The 19,585-nt window shown below is 37.6% G+C and overlaps 1 protein-coding gene across 4 annotated transcripts in view; it reads right to left on the bottom strand.

Moving 5' to 3' along the window:
* The window catches only part of ABCC4 (ATP binding cassette subfamily C member 4 (PEL blood group)), a 141,204-nt gene that overhangs the window by 57,533 nt on the left and 64,086 nt on the right, over window positions 1-19,585 (bottom strand). For all 4 annotated transcript variants that reach the window (XR_014589291.1, XM_083854651.1, XM_083854649.1 and 1 more), the window contains exon 20: window positions 7,066-7,145. Coding sequence is in view for 3 of the 4 variants with exons in the window: in XM_083854651.1 (XP_083710777.1) it covers window positions 7,066-7,145 (80 nt within the window). In the remaining variant the exon portion in view is untranslated. The remainder of the gene's footprint in view (window positions 1-7,065; window positions 7,146-19,585) is intronic.

Here is a 19,585-nt window from a genome sequence, read left to right as displayed (position 1 = left end):
AGAAAGGCAGCAAAGGAGGCAAGAGGACAAGAAGGTAATGACACCACATTTTCTGTGTTATTTTACCTTCTTTCCCATGTAAGATAAAGGCTTGCATCCTCAAATTTTATTAATACCAAGTAAATGAACACCCTAAAATATCAAAGCAGTTACATTACGTTCCTACACAAATTAGTTTTGTTACAGTAGTGATCTCTGCTGCCTTGACACTAATGTGTGGAGAATTGCATGCACACCTATTCTTATAAAAATTCTACAAATGAACATAAATTAAAAAAAAAATTAAAAGGGGGTGAGGCAAAGACTTAGATTGGGGATACATAACCACTGTAGTGAGAACAGACTCTTAGCCTTCCCTGGAAAACAGAGTCCACATATAAACAGGAATTCACCCATTAGCAGTGACTCCAGACTTAACACATTTTATCCTGTACACACACCACCAATCTGAGTAAATATGCAGTCTGTGTGATGCAAGATACCCACCCTTCCATTCAAAGGAATGTGATGACAGGTACAAAATAAAGAACAGCAATAGCTTTGGCACAGATTATCTCCCACTGCTGGTCACCATCAACAAGACCAATTGGCTACTGAGATTTAACAATCAAGACATTCAAGGACAGAGGAAGAAAAGGTCAATAAAAAACTGCATTGTTTAGACAAGTGTCTGTGCTAAACTCACAGCCTCGGCATGTTGGTCTTGGAGACACAAATGCAACCCAAGCTTCCTCTTCCTCCACTACTTCCCACCCCTTTTATTTGTTTGCTTGTTTTTAACAAGACAGTGGGGTTTATTTTAAAAAAATACCAAAACTGAAAGCACATGTAAATACTGCATGACCACAGCAAAAATTAGGATCTTATCAAAATGATCATTTTAACCTCTTCTGAAATTAGAGCTCAAAAGTTAGCAATGAAAAATATATACCCCCATTTATTTTTCTTTAGGTTCTAACTGGTCTTCCATAATGCAATATCCAGATGCCCTGTTATATACATCTTGGGAAGGTACAGCAAAAAAAAGTCCTGTAAGGTTTCAGTTGTCAAGGGTTACCAGGCAACTGTTTCATGTTTCTTTAATTTATTTATTTTTCATTTAAACCCCAGAACAGCAAAACTACCATGATTCAGCAGAAGGGAAGCTAAAAAGTATCCAAGGTATCCAAGCCACAGGTCTGCACTATGTACCATGCTCAACAGAGTATGTTGATGTTTAACACAGATCCCACTATTGGTTATTTTCTTACAACACACTTGTGATCATATTTGGAATACACACATGCAAACACACGGAAAGAATTACTCTTTAATGAATAAAAATACCTCTCAAAACTCACACATGAATACAGACTAAACTCAGCTAAACTGGAAAAAACAATGCAATAAACTCCTCAGGAATTCCACCTCTCACAGAAAGCACAAAATAACGACGTCATTGTTAAACTAAAAGATCCTGGAATTCCTTCTACACACTTTCCCTGACATCTTCACACAATAAAATGCAGGGGTCAGTGGTACTGAAACAAGGAACGGCAGTTCCACTCTTGTGCACATACGAAAGCAAGTGACCCAAGCTATTATTCCAGTCTGAGGCACTTTTTGTTCCTAATATCCAGATGCAGCAGCTTTTTTTCCCCTCCTTTCTCTTTTTTTTTTTTAAAGAAATGACTGTGGACACCTCCTTCACATTTTCCTTTTCTTCAGTATTTTCACTTCATAAAGCTGCAGTCAATGTGTTTTGTGTGTAGTGAGAAGGGAATGGCACATTCAGTGGTGGTCTCAGCCACAGCCTACATTGGTGGCTCAAGTAGTCTCAGGATTAGGTCTTTGTGTGTGATGAAAGGATATGAAAAGTCAGTTATTTAAACTCAGTCAAGCTGTTGATTTTGGGGAGGAAAAAGGTTTTGCAATTCAGTTTTCCTCAATAAATCACTGCCCTTTTTCAAGGGCAGCTGCAGATAGTTCACATGTTCACAGTGTTCTCCAGAAACAAAAAAGATCATGATTTTTTTACCCCTCCCCTCTATCTAATACAGGGTAAGAAATCAAAATGAAGGGGCCATCACATTAATTACTCAAATTCACTTGAAACTAAAGCAGAAAATCAACTGTTAACAAGTAATATGATCACTGAAAAATTACAAGCGCAAGAAACTACAGAGAAAACCATCCCTTTAAAATTTACCAGAATAACTTACAAAACCAAAAGGAAGTCAGAAATATATTTCACCATCCTATGTACTCATTTGGTTTACAGACATAATTTCCAAGCAGTAGTTTATTAGTTTGGGTACTCATCTGGCAAAGTCTGAGATCAGAGTTTAGAGATCTTAAGCCTCTGCAAATCTATCTTGAGTCAGAATAGGATTCAGCCTTTGATGAGCTCTCAAAAACACAGCATCCAAAATACTAGCCACTTCGGAATATCTGGGCTAATGTGCATAAACCACTATTAAATATACTGGATTCTCAATTCCTAATACCCCCTCATTAATTTTATTCTATTTCTTGGCTGACCTTTTCCCCAGTTAGTGCATTATGTTTTATTAGTGCTGCATTGAGCTCAACATGGCCCAGGGCAGCTGTGGATGCCCCATCCCTGGAAGTGTTCAAGGCCAGGATGGATGAGGCTCTGAGCAACCTGGTCTAGTAAAAGCTGTCCCTGGCAGCGGGTTTGGAACTAGATGGTCTTTGAGGTCCTTTCCAACCCACAGCATCCTGTGAGCCTATCTATGTATTTAAACTACAGGCTCCATACCTACCAGTGAAGTCCACATCAACAAAACCTTATACTCCCACAAAGGTTAAGGCAGGATATTTACATCTAAAAAAAGGAGATGTTTAAATCCTCTCAGAAAGTTTTAAAGCACTGTAATGGCCTTAACACAAGTTGTCCTTTATCTGAAGAAATTGTAACTAAGTTAGAGAACAGCTGTCAAAACCACATAATTCCGGTTAAGAAAAAGAGAAGGAGATGCATACTGAGGCTAAGGAGGCTAACAATAATTAAAAATATGTAAGCTCACATGAAAAAGGCCCAAACCCCACCATCTTCACCAAACAAGTTCATTCAGCTTTTCAATTATCTTAATCAACCTACAAACATTGATAACTACTTGATTTTATAAACAAATTTAATGCCATATTTGGTAGAAATAACAAGCATCATAGTGAATTGCTTCCTATTTTACTTTTTTAGGAGAACTGGTATGGAACCTTATGGTCAGTCAGGATTCATTACAGAAGGTAAGACTCAGGCTTAGACTTTAGATTTTCAAGAAGTGTTGTTTGTTTGTTTGTTTTTTAACTTAAATGAACTTCAAACTGGACTCTAAATGTACCATTAAAGATATCTTGGCTAAAATGCCTAACTTAACCTTTGATTTCTTCTCAGTTTTTCTTTTCACATCTACTCACAGGATTCTGTTCCAGCCATGTAGTCATACACAGCCACAAACATGTTCTCATAAAAGAGACGTATTTTTAATTCATAAACCTTGTTGATACAGCAGTATCTTCAACAAAACACAGTCAGATGCACTACCATGAGATGTCTCATATGCTGCTAAAATTCGTAAGAAGAAAAAAATTACTGCCTACTAGTGAGGACTGCTTCTCTTGCCTTCAATCTCTCAAGACAGGTGTGTTATATTTTGGTGCACTTCAAACCAAAGAATGAAAAGATGGCAGAAAACTAAACGCAATGAGAATTGCTACTTTGGGAGATATTACAAAGCAATGGTTTTGTAAAATCTAACCAGATTTTCAAAAGAATACATAAGGTTCATGATGCATTGTTGTGCTTGCCACATTCCTTTCATCTCTGCTTTAACAAGAAAGTGTACAGAGACTATCCACTGTCTTGAAGAGAGTCTTTATTCTCCTTAACTCAATGGAAGATGTAAAAAATTAAACACTTCCTGTTCAAAGAAATAACTTCCATCCAGTATAGCTGTCTAGACTAATAATGCTCATTATGGCTGTAGTGCAGTGTATAAATCTTACTACATACTCCGAAAAGAATATTATCAAATTTTAGCATTGCTTAAAAATCTGTATTTTGTATAATTACGAAATTCTTGGAACTAGTAGGTGCCATTTAATTATTTATTTATTGGTATTTAAATTGGCTCATACTGTAGTTTTTGAGTCTCCAATCACACTGAATTTATTTGTGCTGAAATTATACACTCACTTGCCAATACAGTAAAAGGGTGGAATGCTTCACAATGATCCTAGCAATAACTCTGAAAAACCACCACTTCTTCAATGCAAATCCGCTCAAGAAAAGCTTCTACACACAAAGTAAGATGAACCAGTTACCGCATTGTTTATTAAGTTTCACTTGATTCCTCCTGACAACCATTTAAACAATGAATGTTGGGAAATGTCTCTCAAAGAATCAACAATAATGGCTGGGATCAGAGCTTTTATATGCAGCTAATACTGTTTTTAGAAAGGGGAAAATATTTCTTCCTGAAGGGATTATAGGAAGTGTTACAAAAGACACCTGCAAACAAAACAAGTGACAAAAGATCTCTATCATAATTGATAACAGTTATCCTTTGTAAAAATCTCTGCTTCATCAGAAGTAAATATATCTTTGCTCTTGAATTTCAAAAGCATCCACTAAGCAAGAAGCCTGCCAATCAAGAAGAGTAAATTTTAGATAACCTGCCAAGAAGAAAGTGTTTTTTTCTTACAGATAGCAGTGCATTATTAATCAACAGTAAGAGCCTAAATTTTCTTTTTTGATGCCAAATGGAGCAGCCAAGCTTTGAAACACAGTGTCTTTTTAATAGTGTACTGGACTTGTAAAATCTACTTTGTGTTTTTGGAGAGCAAAAACTTTTCACTTTAAAAACAAACTCCAGAATTTGACAAATAATTCAATATCCAATTAAAAAAAACACACATAAACTAATCAGGATGAAGGAAAGTATCTACCAAATGTGGTTTACAGTAGGAGCTTGGAAGAAGAAAACAATCCCATCTAGAGAAGCAGTCTTCACTCTTTCATTCTAGAGCAGTTCAGTTTCAGAAAGCACACACTGCCTAAAGGATCTATACACTGCTCAATAACTAGGTTTTCCAACGTGCTGGTAGATGATTCAGTCCTCTGTACGATGTGCCATGCACACAGCATAGACACTCTCTCAGCTTTCTTTTGAAGCAGATCAGTTTGCACCATCAAAAGTAAGACAGTGCAATTCTCAAGACAGTTTGCTTCAGGGTCTGCCACCAAAAGGAAGCATGGACAAGATCACACCAATTGTGGCTCCCTCTGCTTTTGCAGACTTCTGTAAAAATTTCCCAGCAAATTCTGCATCCTCAGACAACTCCACATGCCTTTAAACCACATGCCAGGGCATGCAAAACACCCACTCAGTTTCTTGCAATAAAACCACCATGCAAGTGGTCTTGCAACACAACTCTCACATTATTATTGTAAACGCACAGAACTAAAGAAAATGGTTAATCATTTTATCTCAGGATCAGAGGACTCAGAGGATGCTCTGGCCATGAGCAGCACATAGTATGAACACAAACAGAGCAGTCTGCTGTAAAGGGGACACACTAATGCACACATAAACCCCTCTGGCCCAATGGACACTGTGCAGGACAGATGGGCTTGACTTTGTGGATGCAAACTGTATGCTAAGAGGAGAGGATAAGGACTGCAGGACTGAACTTCCAGTCAAAAAGAAGGCACACATGTATAGTCTCAAGACAGCTGAAATAAAGTAAAATATTCTCTCTAATAAGACAGTTAACAAGACTGAAAAAGACTTGGAATCTGTACAGACAGTAAAAAATGAATAGTTTTTATAGAAGAACCATACTGCACTTTCAAGAAGAATTTAAATTAATTTATATTACATTAAGTGTCCATGAACTAAAAATCCTAATATTCACTGTAAGCAACTTCCTAACTCATTAAAAAACCCCACTGTTATAATTGATAGGTTAAATACACCATGTTCTTTTCCTCCCCAAAACAACACTTTAAAGTGACACTAAAAATCTGAAAACCAAAACATACACCTCAATTTCAGCTACTTCACTAAACTACAAAAAACACTTTATCTTAATAGGCATTTTTACTCCTTGGAATAATTTTTTCCCCTATTTTCAAGAGTTCGGTAAGAACAACATGATTAAACTGCTCAACTTGAAATGTTTTTGGTTTATTTTTAAATAAGTCAAAACAGGGTTTAGATGCTGAGTAAGTTTTCCTTTAAGAGATGAAGCAAAGCTAGCAATAGCACCTTAAGAAACATTTCTGACCTCAGCATGACAGGTGTGATCCACTAAGTGGATCCAGATAATCCACTAAGTCTTTTTTTATCTAGCCTACACAATTCTGTGTATTCTGTGATTCATGTTATTTTCATACAGTACGAGCATTCTTTTTCAGATTTATCCTCCTGCAATTTTTTACAAGAAAGATTAATAGCAACTGCAACAGAAAAATTACCTTGATGTCACATTTAATCCTTTATCATTTCATCATCATCAAAATCTCAATGCTTTGTCCATCTTTCTTTTCTACAGCAACTTATTTCACTTGTTCCTATTAAGGCTATTATATTCACCCTATTACTACTAATCTTTTCTTTGTAAATAGCCACACCTATTTTAATCCGAAATGGTGTGGTAAGCATTTGATTCTTTGTGGAAGTAGGCATGTAATTAGGTTAATCTGCGCTATCTTTTCAAGTGAGCTGATTGTTTCTTTACTATGGACATATTTCTTATAACAGCAATAAGCTTGCCAGATTGCTTGGAGGCAAATCAGGAGCAATTTACCAAGCATGTAGCTACTATGAGCTGAAATCTTGACATAATAGCAAGCTGTGTGTAGCCACTCCTACCTGCCAGTTATTACTCATGCTAGCTTTTTACTGACACGTTAAATTTCAACCGCACCTTTCCTTCACAAACAAGTACTTTCATTCAACTCAGCTACATTTGTGACAAATAGCTGATCTTCGGCAAAGCATACAGGAATCTAGGTGCAGAATGCAGTGCAGAACTCTTGGATAGCAGCAACTGAATTACCTGCACGAAGTCCAAGAACGTCAGTGGAAGCAAGTCATCCAAGTGGCCAATATCTTTGGAGAAACGATTTAAGATTCTTCCTACAGAAACAGGGTTGAGAAGAAAAACAAAAGGGAAGTAAATATAATTCCTGAAAAAAACCACGTTTTACCATTTCAAAAACAATTAAAAGGAAACAGCTGGACTCCAAAAAGACAATTTTGGAAAGCCCCATAAAGGGAATCTTCTGCAACCACTGCAATATATTTTGAAGAAGAAGAATTTTTTTACAAATGCCTTCTACCCAAATATAAAACCTTTACTTAAACAGCTAGAGAAAAATGTAAATGGACTTTAAGATAATATTTCAACAGAATTTAACAGGTGAAACACACATGCTTTATATGCTTAACATGTGCAGGTAAAGGTTTACAGTTCAGACAACTTAATGCAAGTTTCATCAAGCAAAGTCAGCCAGAATCTGCCCCTATCCTTGACTGAAACTCACTAGTGCATGCACGTCTCAGATAGATCACAGCCGATCTAACAGATTTTTTTTAGCATTTCTGTTCTCACTCATCAGCATCATACATGGATTCAAACTGCAGGCATATTCTAAAATAAAAATCTGAGATAGATTTGCATTCATGCAGCCTTACATTTAAACTTATTCAAAACCTTGACAATATTGATCTTTATTAAAGCTAATAAAACCATTTTTAATCTGCTGTCAGTGAAGCATTTACATTTCTCTATTTTCTCAAGTTCTACTTGAGTGAAAAAAATCAGTTATATCAAGACTTCTTTAATAATTAAAGTCACAGCACTGCCACCCATAAGTGGATTAGTATCTTTCTCTATTAATCAGTATCTCTACTCAACAGGAAAGAAACGAAACCAGGGGTGGGAATCTGGCCATTTCTAAGGTGTGTGATGCCCATACATGCATTCACATTGCTTTGTTATCTGCATATATCTTGATTCAATTATACTTTTAACTGGTACAAACATATTCACTGCACTGGCAACAAAAGACTTTTTTTTTTTCTTTTCAAAGGAGCTCATTAAACTGAAAGCAAGTTTGAAGTTTCCACAGAGTGCACTGGCAACATAATTTAGAGATAAGAGATACTGAAGTAACTTTTGTAGCAACCATCAAGCTAGTTTTCTGCTCACAGCTCTTTTTCATTCATTTCTTTTTTAAGGGAATTTCTGTTCCACACCAAACAATACAGAAAACATCCACTCCTCAGGTCTGGGACATGACTCTGAAGAGAGATACTGGTGGCAAAGAGCTTGTTCTGCAGTACTGAATTCACTACTCAAGGCAGTTACTTAAGGTAGCTAACAGCAGAATTCATCCTGTTTTTAGGCTTTGCACACAGAGAGGAAGGGTATACAGCAGCACAAGACTCAGAAAAATCTCTTTCATCTTTTTCTACTGGGAATAGCATGTGAGGATGTTCCCTTTCACTTATATCAGGGTAGATACATCAGAAGGAAGTCCAGGGCAATTTTTAAAAAAAACTTTCTTTTTCCCATGATTTTCTTACATGGAGACTGGTCACAGAAGAGTGATCAAGCACATGCTGCATACACATTGTCACTAAGGCTTCTTAATATCCCTAAATATCTAGAATAACATTCTAGGTTTTTTTCAAATGAACCAAGACTTCACCGGCAAAAAGAAAATCATTCAAAGAGGTTAAATGCGTCCTGTTGATAGAGCTTTCCTTAGTGGTGTGTCCAGGAAGGGCAGATAAGGGAAACTAAGTGGAGTAACAGATTGGGCTCAGGGTATTAGAATTCTGTTCACAGCTTTGTCACTTGTCTTCTTGATGCCTTAAGTTTTAGCTCTCATATTTTCCAGATTTTCTACAGTATTGGTATATAACTACGAACTTCATATAAAGTGTTAGCAGGCTCTCTTTGCAGAGTAATTAGACAAAACAATCCTTTTCCAGCACGAGAATTAAGGACACCATTGCAGCTTCAGGCCCAAGAAGCATAAACAACAGCGAATTGAGGCGAACAGTCTGGGAGGATGAACTTCACAACCTGAAGCTGTAACTGGACAATTAACCCCAATATGTAAACTGACCAAAAACTTGTGAAAGTGTGAAAATGTGTGATCCATCATCCATTGTGGCTGTAGCCTCAGCCGGACTCTTGTACTGCCCAAGGTGTATCCTTTGAAGGCCTTTTAATAAATACCTACTTTATTCCTTTAACACTGTCTAGCCTCTGTTCTAGGTAGCCTCTCAAGGCATCAATCTAAGTGACTTCACTTTATTTTACAGAGCAAGAAGCATAGCAGGGAGAGGCAGGAGTGCTAAGCCCCTCCATGAAAGACCCACTAGTGACGAGTTGTACACAAGGGTAAAGGATTATTCCCACAGCAAGCAAACCCCACCTTAATTCAGCCCAAGAATCACCCTTTGCCTTTTAACCCCAAGTAAGTTTTATTTGTAGTGGTTTCAGACTTATGTAAGAAGCCATTGCGCAATGGCCATCCCACGTGACACTGCCAGGAGGCAGCAAGGTCACTCAGGCTGGCTACTCTTCCATGGCCACAGCAAAGCTAGCCCAGTGCTGGCACCTCTGGCAATCCAGAAATTCCAGCACACCGAGAGTGACTCTGGCCCTCCTCCTCTTCCAGGGAAGTTCTCTGAGCAACATGGTCATGACAGAAAAAACTCAGCTGACCCAGGCTATCCCCAGCAATCCCTGATTTCACCGTCTCTTCCATGTTACCACCGGCCACTTCAGTTCCCAGAGGTGACGAGGCCGCTAATTAATTGCCAAAACTGTATTTTTTTGCAACTGTTTGATGAAATTGTTAAGTATAACAATGTTTCTACAGCCTCTGTTTTGACAAGTTCTGTGAGCTGCCACTACTAAAGTGGAAATTAATCTGATGTTATCAATAAAACATGAAAACATATTTTAATCTGCCTAATCCTCTTTAAAATGTAAATACAGTAATTCTGTAAAATGACACTGACTAAAATTTGAGTGAGCAAAAGAAATGGTATATGAAAAAAACAATCCTTGAAAACTGGAACCTTTCACAGTCCACCTAATACAATTAAACAGTGGCAACATGAATCAGTTGCTTCCCAAATAAACATTAAAGTGAATCTCTGATAGCAGACCTTTACTGTTTTTGAATTTTCACACTACTGAAAAAATCAGTCTATTTAGTGTTTGCACATAGAAATCCTGGAAAATGACACCTGAAGTCATTAAGACCAGGAAAATCTTTTTGCTTATTGCTAAGAGGTCTCTATCTCCCTCCTCTACTGTATCTGGTGATTATTAATGCTTTTCTATAGCCAAAGGCAGGCAACAAACCCACAAACCTTAGCCTTATTTCTGTCATTGCTATTTTTCAATTCTATTACCACAGAGACAGTAGAAGAGAAAATACAAGTCTGGAGATGCATTTCAGATCCTGTTCACAGGGATGCAACTGAACTGGCATTCTATACAGCATGCCCTACACAGAAGGAAGCTACAGGAAGGCACTGAAGCAATCAAGTTCCTTCACCATGTAGCAGGGACAGCAATGCACCTCCAAGCAGAAGTGTTATGCTTTGGAAATATCCACAAAATGCCCCACAGCCATTACAGTATTGCATTCAAAGCAATTGCTTCACTTATAAGGATATCTACAAGTACGAGAGGTCTATTTCACAAGGTATGAAGAAACAACTGTTTCCACTTACTGAAAGCACAGTAAATCAGCGACTTGATAATGCACTATTAAGCATGCAAGAGAAAACATTCCAGATTTAAAAGTTAAAGTACTTGTTTGGAGTCAGGACTCAAAATGGTTAGTTATGACTACAGCTAACTTTTGAGAATGGGTCTTTAGACTATGGAAACTGTTGCACCTGCCATTCAAGAAGGGCAGGAGCTGTACAACTTACCTGCCATCTCACCCTGAAAATTATGTTTTCTGTCCAAAACCTTTAAATCCTTACCTTGCCACCATAATTCATACTTCCAAAAACCCCAAACTCTTTAATCATCTCTGAGATACATATACATGCCAAGAAACAATAATTCTCAGATCAGTTCAGTATAGCAAATTAACAAAAAATTTTAAGGTCCCTTAATGCCTACATCCTTTATTTATCCCAGTGAGGGGCTACAAAAGCAAAAAGAATATACTACATCAAAAACTTTTCAGTCAAATTTCACCAAACCACTAACAAAAAAAGTCTTTTAAGAAATCAAGGATTAATTATGTCAATGGTACAACAGCACCCAAACTAGCGAGTAGTATCTGCTATTTCAATCCTTCAGGCTTCCATGTGGTGTGTAGTGTTAGCAGCAAGCTGCAAAATGGGACGTGCTCTCTTCAGCAGTCTTATGTTTGTTTTTACATCAAATAACTTAATCAGAACACACACTGTTGTTAGATTTCCTCCGAAGTAATTAAATAACTATTCAATGCCAATTAATCACTGTTAAATAAGGGTCTGTCACCAAAGTGCTATGTACACATTTCAGACTGTTTAATGGTCAAATACTTGGCAGTATCAAAGTTAAACAATGATTCATTAAACCTCCTCCCCTACACAATAGTTAGGCTGAACTTGAAGTGAAAGAATCAAAACTCTTTTGTCCTCCCTGAAAAAGACATCAAACCTCAGTATGTGATATTCTTTTCTTCCTTGCTCTGTAAACTGCTTTAATTGCACGAATCGGAATGTGTTCAGGTGCTACAAACCCACTTTGCTTCTGCAGGTGCCTACTGATACTTTGGAATAGATGTTCAAACCTATCATACAAATAATGAAAACACTTGACTGTGCCACACCTTTTTAAAAATGTTTATACATACTTTATCATGAAAGAAATATAATCCAAACTGAATCAACACTCAAGATGTAAACACCAGAAAAGGATTTTTTTTTTTAAACAAGAAACTAGGATCCTCCACTGGAACAGCCAAATGCCATCCACAGTATTCAATGTTGTGCAACCTAAATTCCAACGACCCTAAGAGCAAGAGTACATTATTTCTAAATGCATTTGGCACTTCTGGTATACTTTCTTGGCCAGGGCATTCACTGAAATACTTCTGTGTAACACAATAGAGTAGGCACATTGATTTTCTATACCATGCAATGAGTTTACAAAACCTTTATACCCACTTGCTTCATCACACATTGCAGAAATACTTTGTCCCTACCTCTTTGGAAAAGAAGAAGGGTTTAAGAAAAGGGCCTTCTACAGATAGAAAGATTTTGCCATTTGTTTGTGCATGTGTGTGCACAGGTGCACACTCTTGGGATGTTTTTTCCCCTCAGAGATCAGGGTAATCCTCAGTGCAGGCAATTTTAATTGCATCACACTTTTTATTTCAATATGCAAATGTTACTAATAAATACTGGTTTGCATAGTAACCTAAACTCCTCCATAGCAATCGGCCTAAATATCCCTATCCATGTACTTCATTTACCAGGGGGAAAAAAATATTCAAAATCTCTTAAGCTACTCTGAAACAGTGAAGCCAGAACACCCTCACTGCCCAGCCTCCAATAGAGAAAAAGTTACATTCTCTTCCGCTCCTTGCTGCATTCTCACAGAAACCAGTCTAAAGGCAAGCTGCAGTGCTAAGAATAGATTCAAGAAGGTACTTAGTCATTTCTGTGTAACTAAACATAAAAATAAACAACCCCCACCAGGATTTCACACTTGCTTGAAGGTATGACATGCCAAGGAGATGCTCGCCTGGGCTAGGACAGACAACCTTTGGATGGACCCATGTCAGACAATCCCAAAGCACACACTGTGCAGCCACTGACTTTTCTGAGTGAGCAGAAGCCCCTCGTGTCTCCCACCCCCCTGACATCGTGGCACCACAGCTGGGTGCAACCACTGCCTGCAACAGCCACGGTGCAGCGTGGGCTTCCTGACCCTAAGAGAGGAATCCTGCACTCCAACAGTCCCAATTACAGCTTGGAATGCCAAAGCCCTTTTAAATGGACACCTGGTAGCAAAATAATGCTCTCAAGGGTATGTGAGGCAATAAAGGCACACTCAAAAAGTAAGAATAGAAGAAATAGCTGTACGGAACCAGGTACATTTAAATGCCCATCCGTTGAACTGCATTGAACATGCTTCCCATCCTGTCCATGGTACAAACTGGCAGCTCCCCACATATCTTCCTGTTAAGCTGTGGCATTCAGCAGCTGATAAGCCTTTACCCATGCTCAGTTCACACACACAAACACACACACCCTGAAAAAAAAAAAAAACCCAGACAAGTACTGCAACTACAAGCAGCCTGCCATTTCATCAAAGCAATGACAAAGTGGATTGTCCATATCGAATGTTGGCAGGAAGCAGACATTACATCAACCTTGTAAAATACAACTGTGAAATCAACAAAATAATTAAAGATGGATTACCAACTTTGAAAGGAATTGTAACTTTGTGAAATATTTCTTCAGAAAGAAATCTGGAAATGCATCTCCTGCATAGCTGTCAATTACTGATCTACTCTGGCTTTTCTTCCATATTTCTACAAAGAAACGTCAAAAGGTCTGTTATCTTTTTTTAATACATGTTTAGCACCACATGTCCACACAAACTGCCATATACAGCATTGCTGTCTTCCCCACAGGCATCCTATAAATATAAATAAGAAATTCTACCCCATTTTTTTCTTTAGCAGTCTGAAACTGATAGGAATATTATCACTTTCTTAGACATTTGCAAACAGGCACAGTGGTGCTGGGCCGAAATATGCTGAGATCATAATATCCATTTATCTAAACTGCCAGCATGTAATGAATTCAGGTGGGAAGCCTTCCATCCAAATTAATTTACTACTTGAAAAGGACTTTTTACACAAATGCTGTCAAACAAGAAAACAGTTAGGAAACCAGAAGAAAACACAAACACTGTGTTTGATCTTATTTCTAAGTGTAGGATTTAAAGGAAGAAGAATAACTATGATAAAGATAAAAAAAGAAAACAGGCTTCTTTGGAAATGAATTTTTATTTTTACTGCTGATGGAGACATCTACATTACCTAGTCCAAATACATTGATGCTAACTGTACAGTTGTTTCTGGAGCTTTCTAGTCCATACATACCCTTGATTGGAATTACTCTGCTGCGGCAAACCAAAACAGGTCAACGCTCTACACAATTTTTTTTTATCCCTTTGGTAATTTATGTGGTACAGTTGATTTGCCTTTTTCCTGGGTGTACTCAGAAGAGCACATGTATTAACATCTGTTATAACCAGCCAAAGTCTCCTCACATAAGATACAATGCAGAAATTTTATCTAAGGTCTCCATTAAAAACAGAAGCACACAAAGGAAAAACTTCTTGATTGTGTGGAGAAAGGGAGGCAATTGTAACTTTCCTTCTTTCTGAACACTGCTTTCTTGGCAAATCTCAAAATACCTTCTTGCACTGCCCAACTGTCTTTCCCATTGTATTGCAACCCATTAACTAAGCTGGTTACAATTCCAGATGTAACAGCATTTACAGAACAGAATTTAACTTGGGTGCTGTATGATACTTACTAACAAAATGATCCCTTTTAAAAAAGAATGCTAGAGCTGGGATAATATATTCATTAGCAATTTTCTAATTATTGATCCCTGCAATCATACCCAATAATTGATTGTGAAAGGAAGATTCAAAATCATTTAAAAGTAGAAACTTCTGGCAAGAAGTTTTATGCTAGAACCTGAGTACAAAACTACACCTCTGCTTCATAATTAGAATGACAATGGAAGCAGACACCTGCAACCCCCTCCAATTCCTGGAGTAATATCAAACTTCTAATACATAATCCTGTGATGCAGATTGCCAGAACAAAGTTCTAACCATTCTAGAAGTTAAGTTCTGGATATCCTCTTTGTTCCATTTTTAATTCATCCACTGAAGCTATTTTAAGTTATCCTCAGTTTAATGAAAAAAATTCTACATTTAAGCATACTGAAACAAACAAAAAAAAAACCTCAGCCTAAAATGATGCCACCAAATCTAATGTACTGCCAAAATACAGCAGAACTTAATTTCTGCTGCATGCTTCAACATAAGCAACATGACTTTTAAGTCCCATTTTTAAGGGACATAGTCCAATTGAGAAAAAAAAAGGTAAGAAAGAAAGAAAGAAGAAAAAAAAAAAAAAAAAAAAAAAAAAAAAAAAAGGTATTTCTGTAGAGGAGGGGGGTACAGGAGAGTTACAACTGGCCTCCTTACTCTTCCAGAAGAGGAAAAAACCTAAAAATGGTAACCATTTGCAACTTCTTATCAATTGGCCTCTAAAAAGATGTCATATTATACATTACTGACAAAATTTTCCATTGATTTACACCACCGTCTTTTTATTTTTCATACATAAAGTTACCTATTTCAACTACTCACCACATTTCAAAGTATCTCTATAATAGGAATCTAAAAAATATCTAAAAATGTAGTCTTATATTGACTTTCTACAAGCAAGATTATGAATTTAATTCTTCACTAAAATATTTAACCACAAATGCACCCACTTCTGAAACAGCACTTGTATAGTCTAGTTCTTTCTGCTACAAATCCAATTTGGGCTGAAAATATATCTCAAGTGCTGTTTTGCTGGAGGAGGAGCTTACAAAAAATTAAACAATACTACAAACCAAGATGGACTGAAATATCTGAAGAGTATTTTGTTACTGGAATACTTACATGAGAGGAGAAAAACAGCTATCAGAGCTATTTTCATATTTGGGAGCGATACATAAATACACATCAATGCAAGAATTAAAATAAAAAAGGAAATATATGTCGCCTTCCTGGTAAGGTTTTTCCAACAACAAAAAGGAATTTCCCTATGCTATTTATATTATCAAGACTTGATTCAGAATAGGCTTTAAATATTGCATTTCAGAAAATATTGGGGTGGGTCTCACATAGCTCTTGCAAATCTGGTCATATTTGTTGCTTTTCTTACCATTCTACCTCCTAAAGATAATTCTCATAATAAGAATCTTAATTTCCAATGTTTCACTGTTTGTCTCTTCCTCCTTCCCTTTTTTAAAACTGGTGTTGAAGCTAGAGGGGCTCAATCATCACTGCAGTCTAAAATGACAACGAAGAAATAGGATATAACTGAATATAAAGCATTTGACTTGTGAAATCTTAGTTGAAACTGCCATCTGGTTATCACTGCTATATGGTTATAATTCCAAAAACAAATAATATGCCATATTTTGCCAGTCATATATTCAGATTCCCATTCATCTTGTTCCCTTTTTTGGAACCATGAAATAGAATTCTGTAGGGACTGTTTCTTCTGTTCAGAAGTCTATAGGGTCTGAATTCTATAGAAGCTGTCCTGGGACAGCCAAGACTTCTGGCCTCTACCTAGCCCACCCATTCTGAGGATAAAGCCTCTGGACAGGCCAAACAGCAGAGGCATTTCACATCTTCATCTGACTCTGTAAACCCTTCTCTTTTGTTTGGCATGTCCCTTCAGTCTGATCATTCATTTTTCTTTAGTTTCTTTTTCTTCAGTTTCTTTTTCTTTCCCTCTTCTTCTGGAATACATGACTCTTTGGAAAGGAAGGGTTCTCTATAAAATTCCTTCATTAAATACCCATGTACTGATTCCAAAATATGTTTTCCTTTCTAACTACCCCTACTATAAAAAAGCCACTGGTAAAAAAATTATTTAAAAAATCCATTGGCTATCTACAATGTGCAATGGATGACACTGGACAATTTTCAATGGATTTTTTTCCTGCCTCACCTGGAATGTCATTACTACAGAACTCAAGAGATATTCTGGTATAGCTATCAGAAAGCTCACTTAGTCTGCTGTGCAAATAATCAAAGCATTCTCTTTGAAAATTTCCTTTGTGTTAAAGAAGACACACCCCACACCCTCATGCCCCATGAAAATAAATATTTTGCTTCAATTTGGGACTTTTTAAACCACATGTTGGGGGAAAGTCACATAACATTTGGTAACAACTATATTCACAACTTAGGTACCATTCACAAAATAAGATATTGGGAAATCCTGTTTATAAAAGTACAGCCAAGCCTGGGGGTCAGAGAGAGAGGCAAAGGTGGGATAGTGATCCAGAGGAACGTGTTATTTTCAGCAGTCACAGAGAATACACTGAGGATGGGTCACCCATCTGTCCAGCAGGCATGTTAATTCTCTACTGCAGGCACTTCTGCTGTAGGTCACCTTCAGTCCCTGCTCTTGAAGCTACTCACCCTTTGGAAAACTCAGCACAAAGTATGGCTGCAGAAGGTGGTAAATGGGTGTGTACCTGAAGGCTACAGCAACCAGCATGGGAGGGTCTACGGCTGGAATGAAATCCTTTGGGTTTTTTGGGGGGGCTAATTAGGGCACAGAATGGATCCTTGCCGGAGGAGCAAGCTTTATGGGGTAAGGAGGGATGACTTCACCTACTCTTCTGTTTTGTGACTGGCACCAAACTCCACTTGCAAATCTTGCCTGAGAAACAACCAAAAGCCTTTTGTCTCAGAAAAGCTGAAGGCAACCACAACCCAAGAGTTTTATTCCAGAAGTTATGTCCAAGAGAATATACATATTCTGACAACGCATTTCCTTAGGCCGTTGGCTTCTGGGGAAACAAGTATCACTATAAAGTAAATTTCCTTACAGCCTAAACCGTAATTAACAACACTAAATGAAATCAAATGAGAAAAAAAACCCAAATATGACCTCTTCTCTACTGTGTATTTTATTTACTACATTAAAAGAAAGATATTTTAATAATTACATTATTAAATGCTAAGCAGTTTGAAAAGTTATACTGCACTGCCTTTAACTCTACTGTACTCCTCTACTGGGCAACTATTAGAAAGCATCATCCCAGAAACAAAGAAGAAAAATATACTAGAAATAAGCAGCTACAAATGAGAAGTAGCTGCTGACCACACTAAAACATTAGTCGTGCATATATCAAAACAAAAGAACCTTTAATGTTTATGTATAAATACACCTTAAATAAATTCCCATAGATTTTTTTGACAGCTGAATGCTAGAGGTTAAATTAAAACCATATGCTTACATGTATGTTGCTTAAAATTAAAGAAAAAATCTGATAATTTCCTCTTTTTCATGGCTTTTAAATAATAAGAGACTTAGAATGATAAATATGTTAACAGCAACATTTCTTCACTTCTCTATGAACACAGAAAAAAATTCACACACATCAAGAAGGAAAATATTACTTGACGGAACCATCATTCAAGCAGAAGTGAATACAATTTACAAACCCTTTTGGTTTTGTTCAGTTCAAAGACAGACTTCACTGTGAAGCTCTGATTTACAGCTGTCCAGCAGTATGAACTCCTAAATAAATAAACAGGCTGAAACAGAAGAGTGCTGCTCGCAACAAGGGACTCCTGAGAATGCTGCCATTTGTTCTTTGCATGTCAGAAACACCCAGAAGAGGATGAATGTATCTGGAACAGGAGGCAGAGCCTCACTAGGAGGCAAGCTGGACCATCATGTAGCCATGTGTAATGTGCCCTGCCCTGAAGAGTTTGTTGTGTCAGTTAAGAGGAACCAACACAATTGACTACAGAAGGAATAACGAGCTAGGGGAAGATGGAGCAGTAAGCTGGAACAGAAAGTTGCAGGACAAGATGTGTTCTAAAATACAGGAACACAAAGGGGTCATGGAATTAATGAGTTTTCCCCACCCTTATGTTTAACTGCTGTCAGTGTAATGTGGTTACAATGCTACTGGTGCATCTCAAGAGATGATTTTAAGATGAAAAAGTGCCAGCTTGTGGATGAACTTTAGTGCACAGTGAGCAGGAAGTAACAAAGATGTAAGCATAAAAGATAAAAAAAAAAAATTATGAGGGAGGGAGTTAAAAACACTGGAATGTGCCAACTGCTCCATTTAGTAGGTGCACAAAACAGTAAAAGCTTTGCATGGGGAGAAGGCTAATGTGCATCAAGGCATGCTCCTCTCTACAGTTCCTGTTAGACTCCCTCACAGTATTCTGGGGCTGTAAGAATAAGAAAAGATCTTCCCTCCATCTGGCCCTGGGGAGCAGCTGCAAGACAGAATTGTCAAGAGACAAGCTGGTAGCCACAGACCTCACCAAACCTGGGGTGTTTGGATATTGAGAGTTTTGTGTATATACTGACTTGAATTTTTGCCCCGCTTGCTTGTGTCCTCTCCTTCACCCTCAGCTTCATTCACTGCATAGCCACTCCCCATTTCCTCTTCTCTCTCTTCCTTCAACATTGGTTCTTCCATTCTCCTTCACCATGACATGGCACAAGTTCTAGGTACAAATGTCATCCCACACACAACCAAGGCACAAAGCCCAACGCAGTGAGACACAGGCTAGGAAGTGTGGAAGAGTTGGGGACAAAGCAACTGAGAACAGAAAGTGCACACAAGGTGATTGCAACACTTAAAAACAGAAGTGCCTGAACTGGTGTTTTGGAAATGCAGAGTGACAAGAAGAGCTAGATAGGGGAATAACACATGAGCCAGAAAGGCAACAGAAAGGGTGTTTTACA

Source organism: Zosterops lateralis (assembly GCF_965231275.1).
Source record: "Zosterops lateralis genome assembly, chromosome: 2".
NCBI lineage: Eukaryota > Metazoa > Chordata > Aves > Passeriformes > Zosteropidae > Zosterops > Zosterops lateralis.
This window is presented reverse-complemented; position numbering and strand designations above follow the sequence as displayed.